Source organism: Macaca mulatta, chromosome 7 (genome assembly GCF_049350105.2).
Source record: "Macaca mulatta isolate MMU2019108-1 chromosome 7, T2T-MMU8v2.0, whole genome shotgun sequence".
NCBI lineage: Eukaryota > Metazoa > Chordata > Mammalia > Primates > Cercopithecidae > Macaca > Macaca mulatta.
Genome location: NC_133412.1, coordinates 50,181,055 through 50,195,489, shown reverse-complemented (window position 1 = coordinate 50,195,489; position 14,435 = coordinate 50,181,055). Strand labels below are relative to the sequence as shown.

General features: G+C 38.3%; 1 protein-coding gene across 3 annotated transcripts in view; it reads right to left on the bottom strand.

Annotated features, from left to right (window-relative positions):
- The window catches only part of ARIH1 (ariadne RBR E3 ubiquitin protein ligase 1), a 113,609-nt gene that overhangs the window by 17,993 nt on the left and 81,181 nt on the right, over positions 1–14,435 (bottom strand). For all 3 annotated transcript variants that reach the window (XM_028851099.2, XM_028851097.2, XM_028851098.2), the window contains 6 exons: positions 12,916–13,008; positions 12,349–12,404; positions 6,708–6,774; positions 4,746–4,852; positions 1,693–1,735; positions 1,124–1,195 (listed from right to left, as the gene is read on the bottom strand). In XM_028851099.2, coding sequence (XP_028706932.1) covers positions 1,124–1,195; positions 1,693–1,735; positions 4,746–4,852; positions 6,708–6,774; positions 12,349–12,404; positions 12,916–13,008 — 438 coding nt within the window. The remainder of the gene's footprint in view (positions 1–1,123; positions 1,196–1,692; positions 1,736–4,745; positions 4,853–6,707; positions 6,775–12,348; positions 12,405–12,915; positions 13,009–14,435) is intronic.

The following is a 14,435-nucleotide window of genomic DNA, read 5'->3' as shown; positions in this document are numbered from 1 at the left end:
TCTTCAATTTTCAAAAAAAGAATGCTTGGTTAAGAATTGTTTTTAATAACAAAAGAAGTAACCACTTTCTGATATTACAGTATATTTACAGTAAGGTTTTCTTTGATTGATGTGAGTTATGCTTATCATGATGAAGGAGGGAACAAAAAAATATTTCTACCATATATTCCTTAAAGAATTAGGCATTTGTTGTTTTATGTGGCAAGATTCACTGTTTCACTACTTTCTGGGAGACAGAAATGGATATTCATGTTTTATCTGTAAGTATGTAAGATGTATACTTAAACACACACAGATAACCTGTGTTGGCCTTCACTGTTTACGCACTTCTTACTCTCATTGTCCTGTGATGAGTGAGTGAACAGTTCAAAGATAACTTTATATACTATGGGTCAAACAACTCGGCATTCTTTAAAGCATCATCTTTACATGTACAAAATAATACTAAAAATGAATCGCCCATGAACCATCCTACCATTCATTACCCAAGTCACTCACTGTGTGGACAGGATAGGACTGAATTACATAAAGGATGGATAATACAACTTTGTATTGAAAGACTAGCTGGGTACACGGCTGGCATTCAAATGCTTGCTCATTATATTAGTGATTAAGGAGAAGGGTACTCAAGACTTAAACATTTGTAAGACATTTGTCTGGGGTTAAGAAAGTGGCTTGTGATCATAAAGAAACTGAATTTTGAAACTAGTATCAAGAGCAATATACTTCAAAAAAAAATTAGGAACAAAAATGTAAATCAGCCTAACAGAACCAAGCTAGGCGGAGTAAACTCCAATACATGCGTATACTAAATGGCAGCCAAGCACAAATCCCACACTTGAAAAATGATCAGCTTTTTCCTCTATAGAACACTAATTTTTTTCCAGTAGAAGAAACCTAAGGCAGAGAACTGTGGATACTGTAGTATAGTACTCAATACTCTAAAATAAACTCAAAGACAAAAAGGAAATAACAGGCAAGCCTTCTGGGAAAAAAAAAAAGACTCAATGGAGAAAAAGATGAAACGAAGCCTGTAAGTAGGTCACCTTATTGCTTTTGCTAATGCCAAAACACCAACCCTTATCATTTTCATTACCAAGAATTACTGAAGGAAAACACTAACCTTTGTGTTGGCTGCAATCCAATTGGAGGTTTCACTGTCATCATCGCACTTTTTAATCCATTTCTTTAACCACTGTTTGAAAACAATTGTTAGAATACAACAAAAGACTTTAAAAAAGAGCAAATTACTTTAGCACTTAACTATAGTCAAGCTTAAATGTAAAAGCCAATGAATAAGATTATCACTAGGCTCACATCTTCTTAAGCCAGGGAAATCCCGTAACTATAATGTCCAGTATATATAAAATCAACCAAAGTAGGATTTTCTTTGGTAGAAGCTGAGTGGGGAACCTACAGCTTGAAAAGAAGCCCAACTACAAGGTGTGTATTCCCCTAATTACAAAGCCTGACAAAGACGTGCCTTAGCCATGGTTATCCTAGTAATAATCAGGAGCTGACTTTATACTAAGGAATTACCTCTGAATACATGCAATAATCATCTGAAATTAAAAGGGTAAAAAAAAAACACTACCAATAGATAGATAAAATCATCAGCTATGATTTTCAGTCACTAAGTCTTAGAAGTGTGTCATTACATTATTTAAAAACGGAAATGTCAGACAAACTCACCTTACATTTAACAGGATCATGCCAATTTTCTCCACAGTTAAAGCTGTTAAGTGATACAAAGAGTTAATAGAATTAAGGCCTACCTACAGTAAGTAAGTAAATAAGCCAATCATTTCATGCCTTATAGTTCCACAGTCACTAGTTTCTAGTGACTGGCAACTACAAGGAGAGAATCCCTGTCTGCTTTACGGTTAATTATCTAGAATTTAGTATTAGAACTAAAACATACTGGGTACTCAATATGTGTGAAATGAAGAATGACTATAAGCATGAAGACACGCTTTGATGACAATTTCATAATAATTGTTGCTAAGGTGCCTCAGACTATATTGAGAAGTTTCAACCCATGTTTCATCAGTGTATTTTTAATCTTTTACTTAACACCCTAAATGAAGAATAAAAGGCTGACTTTGTAGGTTACTTATATAATTTAGTACTAATACACAGTAGACAATAAATGGGAAACAAAGAGGTCACATCTTTGCATTATTTAAACAAAAGAGCCTCAGCCCTGTAGAGGGAAATGGTACTGGGCAAGGTATAAAAAAAAAAAGACTACTTACTAAACACGTATTAATCGGTAATTCACTTTTGTTTTCTAAGCTCATGACATATACATTTGTAAAAGAAGGATAATTAACAAACAGAAATGCTTAAGAAAAAATAATAAAACGACAGATTAGCTAATTAAGTAATTTACAAATGGCAAAAAATCCTTTGCTAAAGAGAGAAACAAACTACTATTGATTTAAATCAGGTTAAGATAAATGGTTATTTCTGAAAAGAAAGATGGGGAATGGGAAGGAACATGGAACCAAGGAGCTTCAAATATACGTGTCATGTTTTATCTCTTAATGAAGAAAAACAAAATACTAATTTCGCTTTAGCTGGATTGTAGCTACATAGGGTATTCACTGTTGTATTCTCTATACTTTGTTTGACACGTGTCATGCTAAAAATACATTGGAAAGTAGGTATTATCCACCTTTTCTCTAAAATAACAATGCATATTTAATCTTTATTCTAACAGTATGTATTTTACACATATTCAATCTCTGTGAGCTTACCTGCTCTTTTTGGAAATATTTATTATTAATGATGTGTTAAGTGTAATTCTATAGATGTTTGGAGGAAAAAAAGAAAGGTATGGCATACCAATAAAATATCTACCCCCCATCTCCCCAAAAACATCTGGTTGGCCATGGTGCTTCTTGCCAGTAATCCCAGTACTCAGGGAGGGCCAAGGCAGGTGGATCACTTGAGGCCAGGAGTTCAAGACCAGCCTGGCCAACATGGTGAAATGCTGTCTCTAAAATAAATAAACAAACAAACAAACAAACAAGCAAACCAGGCGTGGTGGCACACGCCTGTAATCCCAGCTACTCGGGAGGCACAAGAATCGCTTGAACCTGGGAAGCAAAGGTTACAGTGCAAGATCGTGCCACGTACTCCAGCCTGGGTGATGGAGTGAGACCCTCTCTCAAAACAAAACAAAACAAAAAATCTATTTGCTGGGTCTAGAGCGCCTTGGCTTGACGGGCTTCTTACTCCTCAAGACCCTCAAAGGAACAGAAAATCATCTTAAACTTCTAGCAGGATATAAATGTTAGTGTCCCACTAAAATGTGTATGTTAAAACTTAATAACCAATGTGACAGCATTAGGATGTGGAGCCTTTAGGAGGTGAATGGAATTGGCATCCTTTAAAAGAAAAAAAAAAGGGCCCAGAGAGCTGCCTTGTCCTTTCCACCATATGAGGACCCAGCAAGTAGGCACCATCTATGAACCAGAGAAGCGGGCCCTCACCAGACAACAAATCTTTTGGCACCTTCATCTTGGACTTCTCACCCTTAAGAACTGTAAGAAATAAATTTATGTTGTTTAGAAGCCACCCAGTTTATGGTCTTTTGTTATAACAGCCTGAACATGAAGACAGAAAATGGTACCAAGGAGTGAGGGGGCTGTTGTAACAAAACCAAAAATGTGAAAACCGATTTGAAACTAGGTAATAAGTAGAGGCTGGAAGAGCTTGGAAGTGCAAGCTAGAAAAAGCCTAGATCACTGTGAATGAACTGAACTGTTAAGGGTAATTCTGGTGAGGATTCAGAAAGACAGAGGTGTGGGCAATGCCTCAATCATAGAGAAAACCTAAATAAATGGCCATGAACAGAATGTTGTTAGAAATAATGGACATTAAAGGCCATTATGATGAGGTCTCAGATGAAAATGAGAAACATGCTGTTAGAAACTAGAAGGCCATCCTTGCTATAAAGTGGCAAAGAAGTTGGCTGAATCGTTTTGGGGAAGGTAGAGATATGAAACTGAATATCTGGTTGAGGAAATTACCAAGCAAAGTGTTGAAGATGCAGCTTAGCTTCTCTTCAATGTTTTAGAAAATGCAAGAAGAGATGAATGACCTAGAGATAAACTGTTCATCAAAAGGAAATAAGAAGTCAAAAATTTGAAAAATTTTCAGCCTATTCACTTCGGAAAAAACGAGAACAACCGTAAAGGAGCCTGAACTGATTAAGACATCCCCGAATATGTGGCACTGGAAACTTCCTGGCAGTTCAAATCTAGAATTCAGAGGCTGAAGAGTATACTATAGAACTCCAAAAGCCAAAGTTACCAAGAAAGCTCGGCAAGAAGGGCCACAGGAAAACTCTTAGTTAAAAAGGAGACCATCAGCCTAATTTACCTGCACATTTCCTTTGCATAAGTAAGGTTAAACTTGGCAGAGTAAAGGAAAACGTATAGTCCCAAATCTACAAGTTTGCTTCCCTTAAGTTACAGTGGAGCATACAGGAAGATATGATTACAGTTGTATATTTTCTCCATAAAAAAAATTCAAAAAAGTTAGATCAAGGAAAGAGGAAAAATTTTTTAAGACGTGACCTTTTCATACAATTCTCAAAGAGATATATACTATTTTAAACCAGTATCAGACATCTCCCTGCCGAAGGGAAACTTTTTTTTTCTTCTATTTTACTACCAAGAACAGGAGAAATAAAAACGCTTTGTGCACTATTTCAGTTTAGGAAATCACTTGCTTACCAAAATTGGCGCCCACATTTGCAGCGAACAGGTTTAGCATCAGGATATTGGACTTTAACAACATGGTGGCAATCTGGGGCAGGACACCACTTTAACAGTCGATTGCACTGAAATACAAGTTAGAAAATAAAAAATGACAGCTGGTTGGGCACAGTGGCTCACACCTATAATCCCAGAACTGAGGGAGGCCAAGGCGGGAGGACTGTTTGAGGTCAAGCACTCAAGATCAGCCCAGGTAACATAGCAAGACCTTGTCTCTACCTACAAAAAAAAAAAAAAAGAATTTAGCCAGTCATGGTAGTATGTGCCTATAGTCCCGACTACACAGGAGGCTGAGGCAAGAGGATCACTTGAGCCCAGAAGGTAGAGGCTGCAAAGAGCTGTGATCATCTGCTGCACTCTAGCCTGGGTGTCAGAATGAGGCCCTGCCTCAAAAAAAGGCAGCAAATTAAACTAGGTCATGATGCAAGATTTAACAGTACATCAAGCAATTATTTATATTGCTTCTCTGGTACAAGGGGCAAATGGGGGATGATGACACAAGCTTATGAAAACTTGCTGTGGTCTTCTATAGCAACACTTTCAGATGTACTGTTTTTTGTTGTTGTTGTTGTTGTTTTTTAAGATGACTGATCCTTGAAGACTCGGTTTTATAAAATACATGAATTATCTCTTGTTCTATGTTCTTTTAATCCCACTGAAACTTTAATAAAATATTATGCATGTGATCATCAAAAAGCACTAATTTATTTATGGTTCTATTTCAGGACAATTTTCAAAAGACACAAGAAAATCAGATATACTCTTTACCAAGGAAGGTGCTACAGAATAGTTCAAGATAGTTCAAGATAGGCTAAAGGATATACATACAACTTCTCCCATAAAAAGCTCTTATAAGAAAAAAAAAAACCCCAGTTCCTAAACCACAGGCAAAGAGTGCATTTTAGGTCATCAAAAGAAAATATAACTTTTATAGTATTTTTATTATGAAACAAAACACTCTGCACCAGAATTCAGAAGTCCATTGACCATTTCAAATAATACTCTATTTCTAAAATAGGCTGTTTCCAGGTTTAATCTCTAACAGAAATAATTACTTTTTAGAATTAGAAGACCAAGTTACACTGATGTTGTCATACAGGATCTGGTCAACTCCTCTGTAAAGAGCCAAGAGGGTAAAGAATTTTGGTTTTGCAGGCCAGAACAGCCTCCGTAGCAACTACTCAACTCTGCCACTGTAGCACAAAAGGAGTCATAGAACAAATGGGCAAAGGCATGGTCCAATAAAGTATAGCATTCTTTATCAACAAGATTTACTGGTAATGAAACCTAAAACGAGCGGAGAAATAGCAGGGTTAGAATCTCATGGTTAAACATGACACGATTAGTAATCTACTACAATTCTCTGCTACGGTAAAGAAAAAGAAAGAAAGAATACACTAAAAATGATTTTATTACCCAAGGTCAAGATATATGGAGAGATCTACTTACTGGTTTCTCATACTCTTTTATTTTATTTTACTTTTTATTAAGAGGGAGTCTTGCTCTGACATCCAGGCTGGAGTGCAGTGGCACGATCTCAGCTCACTGCAACCTCCGCCTCCGAGGTTCAGGCGATTCTCCTGCCTCAGCCTCCCAAGTAGCTGGAATTACAGGCTTGTGCCACTGCGCCCAGCTAATTTTTGTATTTTTAGAAGAGACGGGGTTTCACCATGTTGGCCAGGCTGGTCTTGAACTCCTGATCTCAGATGATCCACCCACCTCGGCCTCCCTTAGTGCTGGGATTACAGGCGTGAGCCACCGCACCCGGCCTGTCATACTCTTTTGAGAATAAAGGTATTTTGGCATGCTTCGAAATATGGTAAAGATTTTTTTTACTGTCAATAAATTATAATTTTTAAAAATAGTATTTCTATTAATAAACAGAATTCCTTCCTACAAGAAGGAAAACAAATCACTTACCTCTACAAAGCTATTTGTTATTAAATGCTGATACTTTAATTTAACTTTTGAATCTGTGATCAGGCGCCTGAAACCAAGAATAAAAATAGATTAGAAAGTTTCTAGTCAAGAGTATTTTCCACATTTATAAAACATAGTCTCAAAAGCTGTTTATGCTAATGGCTACAACATGTTTATGCCCTAAGCTGTAAATACTGAAATGCACACAGGCTATCAACAAATGTAATTGTACTGATCAAAACAATAATTTCAAAGTCTGTATAGTTTTATTTTCATAGACTTTTTTTTCATGGTTCTTATTTTTTAAATATTCTACTTTTACCCAGTTTTTATTACAGCCTAATGACTTACCAACTAGTGCCAAGTTTAGGCACATTTCAGGGTCTTTTGACTCTGATATCATGCCTTAAAAGACAGCAATTCTCAGCCACCTTCCTTCAGACACCCCACCCAAATCAGTATGTGAAATGAGACAGATACTGTTGTCAGAAATGTTAAGAAATGGATCCAGGTTTTGTGACACCTAAAGCCCATATAATTTTAAGAGTCTTCTTCCTCTGAGAGCTCTTGGAAATTAACCAGAAATGCTCACTGATTGCATCCTGGCCTCTTCTGAACACTCTATAATTCACAAGAATTTCCAGAACTCACAGGAGCCCACGTCGTGAGGAACCCTGAAGCTTAAGTTTCATTAATTCTATGGTAAATACTCCTGAGTATATTACAAGAAAAAGAATTCCCACTGAGACAGGAAGAACATGCCTGTAGCTCAATCCCATTAAAATATTTTAAATGAACCAGACAATCTGGCCTCATCTGACTCTTCTGAGCTTCACAGGCCTCTCTCCTTCCACAAGATCCCACCCTGTCCAGTGCCACTTTCAGTGCACTTCTATCACATTCGTATTCTTGTATTTCCTTCAAAACAGTAAGTACCACCCTTCATCAGAGGTTTTGCATAAGGCTGCCTCCCTTGGAAAGACAAGAATACTATAATGGAGCTCTAAGATGGGAGAGCCGAGGTTTGAATGCCGGCCTCACCACTCACTAGCTATGAATTGAAGGTAAATTCTTTGAACTTTCCATTCCTCAGGTTACTAATCTGTAAAATAGATATCAGAAATACGGTTGTGAGACTAGAATAGTGCCTGGCAGATAGTAAGCACTCAATAAATATTAGACGCTATTACTATATTACTTCACTCAGTTACAATCAAGTATTACTCAAGGAAGCCTTTCCTGAGTTTCCACACTCGTTTGAATATAGATCCCCTCTCAATTCTCATGGTACCTTAAACATCTCCTTTACAGAAATTATCATAATTTTAATTAGACAGTTATCTGTATAATCATTTAATATTTGTCTTTCTCCTCCCAACCCCAAGAAAGGATACCCAGGTGTCCGGTACAGTGCCTGGCCTGTAGAAAGTGTTCAATTAATATTTTTTAAATGAGTAAATCTCCATATTTCACAGAAGTGGAACCTGTGGTCTAAAAATAATTCATGTGGTTCCTCAAAAAGTTAAACATAGCGGGCCAGGCACGGTGGCTCACGCCTGTAATCCCAGCACTTTGGGAGGCTGAGACGGGCGGATCACAAGGTCAGGAGATCGAGACCACCCTAACTAACACGGTGAAACCCTATCTCTACTAAAAATACAAAAAAAAAAATTAGCCAGGCGTGGTGGTAGCGCCTGTAGTCCCAGCTACTGGGGAGGCTGAGGCAGGAGAATGGCACGAACCCAGGAGGCAGAGCTTACAGTGAGCCGAGATCGCGCCACTGCACTCCAGCCTGGGCAACAGAGCGAGACTCCATCTCAAAAAAAAAAAAAAGTTAAACATAGCATTACCACATGACCCAGCAATTCTCCTTTGAGGTATATATATACTTAAGAGATTAAAAACAGGTGTTTACGGCTGGGTGCGGTGGCTCACGCCTGTAATCCCAACACTTTGGGAGGCCGAGACAGGTGGATCACGAGGTCAGGAGATCGAGATCATCCTGGCTAACATGGTGAAACCCCGTCTCTATTAAAAATACAAACATTAGCCAGGCATGGTGGCGGGCGCCCGTAGTCTCAGCTACACGGGAGGCTGAGGCAGGAGAATGGCTTGAACCTGGCAGGCGGAGCTTGCAGTGAGTGGAGATCACACACCACTGTACTCCAGCCTGGGCGACAGAGCAAGACACCGTCCCAAAAAAAAAAAAAAAAAACAAAACAGGTGTTCAATGAAAAACTTGTACACAAATGTTCATATGTTCACATAACACATTTCCGTAAAAAATGGAAATGTCCATACAATGGAACCATTATTCAGCAATGAAAAGGAATAAAGTGTTGATTCATAATACAACATGGATGAATCTTGAAAACATTAAAGAAGCCAATCACAAAAGGCAACATATTATATGATTCCATTTATATGAAATGTCCAGAGAAGGAGAAAGGAGTAGCGAAAGACTGCTTAATAGATATAAGGTGATCAAAACAGTCTGCAATTAGGTAATGTTTCTAGAATAATATTATGTATATACTAAAAGCCTCTGGATTACACACTTAAAAATACAGTTGCTGGCCAGGAGCAATTGCTCACGCCTGTAATCCTAGCACTTTGGGAGGCAGAAGTGGGCGGATCACTTGGGGTCAGGAGTTGAAAACCAGCCTGGCCAACAGGGTGAAACCTCATCTCTACTAAAAATACAAAAAAATTAGCTGAGCATGGTGGCGGGCACCTGTAATCCCAGCTACTCAGGAGGCTGAGGCAGGACAATCACCTGAATCTAGGAGGCAGAGGTTGCAGTGAGCCGAGATCATGCCACTACTGCACTCCAGTCTGGGCAACAGAGAGAGTTTCCATCTCAAAGAAACAAAAAACAAAAAAAATCCATTGCTTCTTAACACAGGTTTGAACTGCATGGGTCCACTTACACATGAATATTTTTCAACCAAATGTGGATCGAAAACAGTTATTTGTGGGATGTGAAACCTGCATATATGGATGGTCGAATTTTTGTATACATGGGTTCTTCTGGGCTGACATGAGCATGTGCAGACTGGTATATTCAGGGTGTAGGGTGTGGGTCCTGGAACCAATCCCCAGTACACTAAGGATGACTGTAATTAAAATGAGTTTTATGTTACAGATTTTTTATCAATAAATAATAATAAGGAATGTTATCAGGCCAAAAGTCAGATGCCCTGCTTGCCAAACAAATGCACCTTAGTTACACATGTATTACCCATAATGCTTTTTGGGTATGACAAATCCTAATGATTTCTGATAGTTGACCTTAGCCTAAAAAATTATCTAAACCTGGCATGGACCACCAGGACCGGTGACAGCAAACATCAGCCAATAGTTATTAGGACAAGGTTCTGCCCTTAGTTTATCCGATATTGATAAGGAAGTAAAAGAAAGTGAGCATCCATCTTCGAGACTAGGCATTCTCAAGAAGGTGGCAGCAAGTGTCACTCTGGTCATTTATAAGACAATTCTCTTGGCAACGATTTGTTGCCATCACAAACTGAAAATAGTTATTGGCCGGGTGCGGTGGCTCACGCCTGTAATCCTAGCACTTTGGAAGGCCAAGGCAGGCGGATCACCTGAGGTCAGGAGTTCGAGACCAGCCTGGCCAACATGACAAAACTCTGTCTCTACTAAAAATACAAAACTTAGCTGGACATGGTGGTGTACACCTGTAATCTCACCTACTCGGGAGGCTGAGGCAGGAGAACTGCTTGAATCCAGGAGGCAGAGGTTGCAGTGAGCCGATATGGCACCACTGCACTCCAGCATGGGCAAACCAATATGCAGAAGAATGAAACTTAACCCCTGTATCTTTCACCATATACAAAAATTAACTAAAGGATTAAATACTTGAATGTAAGAGCTCAATCTACAAAAATCTTAGAAGAAAATCCAGGAAATACCATTCTAGACATCAGCCTTAGCAAAGAATTTATGACAAAGTCCCCAAACGCAACTGCAACAAAAGCAAAAATTGACAAGTGGGACTTAATTAAACTTGTGAGCTTCTGTACAGCTAAAGAAACTATTAAAACAGAGTAAACAGACAACCTACAGAATGGGAGAAAATATTCAAATTATACACCCAAAAAAAGCCTCATATCCAGAATCTAAAAAGGAACTTAAACAAGCAAAAAACAAATAATCCCATTTAAAAATAAGCAAGCTACTTTGTCAATGAAGTAGCCATTCCTCTGTTTCTTTACTTCTCTAATAAATTTACTTTCACTTAAAAAAAGAAAAAAAAGGGGCAAAGTACATGAATAGACACTTCTCAAGAAGACATACACACAGCCAACAGAGAAATGCAAATCAAAACCATAATGATGTACCATATCATCTCATACCAGTCATAAGGAATATTATTTAAAAGTAAAAAAAATTAAAACAAAAAAATAATTTTAAAAAGTAAAAAAATAACAGATGTTGGTGAGATCACAGGGAAAATAAATCACTCTACCAAAAAGACACATTCACTAGTATGTTCACTGTGGCATTATTCACAATAGCAAACACATGAAATCAATCTAGATGCCCATCAACAGTGGACTGATAAAGAAATGGTGGCACATGTACACCATGAAACACTATGCAGTCATAAAAAAGACAGCACAATCATGTCCTTTGCAGCAATACAAATGCAGCTAGAGGTCATCATTCTAAATGAATTAACACAGAAATACTCAATACCGCATGTTCTCATTTTTAAGTGGGAGCTAAACGGTGAATACACGTGAAGATGAGAATAAAAGACAGTGGGGACTATTAGAGTGAGTAGGGTGGGACGGCAAGAGCTGAAAAACTATCAGGTATTGTGCTCACTACCTGGGTGATGGGATCATTTGTACACCAAAGCTTACCGACAAGGAATTTACCCATGTAACAAACCTGCACATGTACACCTGAACCTAAAATAAAGGTTGAAAGGAAAAAAAGAAAGAACCTTTCACAAGAAGAGTTGTTAGCTGAAAGCCTCCAGCTTGCCTCCAGCTGTAGTGTATCTGAAATCAGTAGCAGTGTTTCAGAAAAGACCACGATTCCTTGGGTAGTCTCCGTCAATGACTGAGCATATCAAGCGTACTGGGCCCAGCTCTTTCTACTTATTAAGGTATCCCTCTATAGGCAATCTATGCACAGAAATTCCCCCACAGGGCTGCTAAAGACTCTCATAGCTGTATCATGTGAAGTCTCTTCCTGTTGAATCTTCCTTCTTTCTTGCCTTTAACAGATGTCAGGCTTACATCAATGTCTATCTGCTCCTGCTGTTTACCTTACACATATGCTATTCCACAATGGGTCAGTTTCACTTTTTTTTCTATCTTGGGATCTGCTTCCAAGAGCACCTCAACTAACACATATGCACAATCTAATCTCCAATCCCAAGGTTTATCAAAATCTAGCTACCGTGCATTTCTAAGTTTGTAAGAATAGTGATCAGGCGTTTAACCAAGTCACAAATGGGCTTTTGTACTGCTACTAAGGAATGGAATGTAGATGTAAAAGTTTCTTCAGACTTTGAGAAGTTTCACTTCCTTTGAGGTGCTAAGTAAAAATTAATTTGGTTTAACCAACTAACCAATATTCACATGCAGAATCTATCAAAAATACTTACATAACTGTGTTGTCATCCACTAAGATATCACAACCATGAGCAGGACACGAAATAGTCTGAAAAAGATTGAAATTTAAACTGTCTTCATTCAACAAATATTTAATGAATGCTTACCATTGCCAGGCACTTTGCTAGGTTCTGGGAATACCTTAATAAACGTTTATAGGATCTCAATCCTTCCCTTTCTCCTTAAAGGAAATATGTGTGAGAGTATATTTATCACCATAAAGCAACTAGACTTGCTAACCTGAGTGATTGGTTTTTAAACACACAACTTTAAAGGCAGAAGCAAGATAATCTTACAAAACTGTGCAACAAGTTTCAGTTAACATATACCAATACTGATGCCGGCTGAGAAAACATTACCTGGAGTGGCTCTTTAACTGGAATGCCACATTACTTTAGGAAAAAGCCTATTACCTTTAGTTGTTTGAATCTAGAAAAATGTTCCCCATGCGATTCATGATACACAAAGCTTCACCTGTTTTTATTTGTGCAAATTTGTGCAAGGGTCTGAACACCATAGGAAATTCAACAAAAAAGTGAGAAACAACTTGGTATCTTTACCTGACCCATGCCTTCTTCCATTATTTTGGTAGTTAAATATTCACTCCAGCATTGCATACAAAACTTATGTCCACATTCAAGGCCAGTGAAGTACTGTAAGAAAAATAAAACATGAACTTAACAAAGACATTATCAGAAAAATCACTATAAACAGTGACTTAATAGGGCTTGATGAGGTCACATTTCTTACAGTGGCTAAAATGTCCAGTTTGACAATAGATGGGCTCCTAAAATGAACTTTTCATGGTGAAATCCGGACATGCAAATACACTGAACACATATACATCTTAGGAATGGCGGGCAACAACATCTGTATTAAATATAAAAAGACAGACAAATGAGCATATGAAAGAATGCTCAGTATCATTCAGCATCATGGAAATGCAAATCAAAACCACCACGAAGGCTGGGCAACATGGCAAAACCGTCTCTACAAAAAATACAAAAATTCATCAGCCATGATGACGCATGCCTCGAGTCCCAGCTACTTGGGAGGCTGAGGTGGAAACACTGCCTGAGCCTGGGAGGCAGAGGTTGTAGTGAGCTGAGATCACACACCACTGCACTCCAGCATGGCCAAAAGAATGAGACCCTGTCTCAAACAAAACAAAGCAACACCACTTCACACTCACTAGAACAGCTATAATTAGAAAGACAGAGAAAGCAGGGCACACTGGCTCATATCTGTAATCCCAGCACTTTGGGTGGCTGAGAGGGGAGGATTACTTGAGGCAAGGAGTTCAAGACCAGCCTGGGCAACAGAGTGAGACTCTGTCTCCACAAAAAATTAAGAAATTAGCCAGGTGTGGCAGCACATGCCTGTAATCCCAGCTACTCAGGGAGGCTGAGGTGGGAAGATCACTTGAGCCTGAGAGGTCAAGGCTACAGTGAGCTGTCATCATGCCACTGCACTCCACACTGGGCAACAAAGTGAAGCTCTATTCGGAAAAAAAAAAAGACAGATAATATTAATAACGAGTGTTGGTGGGGATGTAAAAAATTGGAGCCTTCGTACACTGTTGATAGAAATGTAAAATGCCACAGCAACTTTGGAAACAATCCAGGCAGTTCCTCAAAATATTAAACATAGGGTTACCATAAGACTCAGCAATTCCAATCCTAGGTATATACTTGAAAGAAATGAAAACATACATCCATACAAAAACTAGTACACAAATGTTCATTATAGCATTATTCATAACAGCCAAAAAATGAAAACAATCCAGATGTCCATCAACTGAAGAAGAAAAGTATTTTTTCCATATAATTTCCACAGATAAAATATTATTCAGCCATAAAAGGAAATAAAGTACTGATACATGGCCACAATATAGATGAACCTTGTCTTCAAGGTTCTTCTCCTATCACTTGCATAGTGAAATTTCTTGTAAAAGACTGAAAATAAGCCAGTCATAAAAGATCACATATTGATTCTTTTCTTTTTTTTTTTTTTTGAGACCGAGTCTCGCTCTGTCACCTAGGCTGGAGTGCAGTGGCGCCATCTCGGCTCACTGCAACCT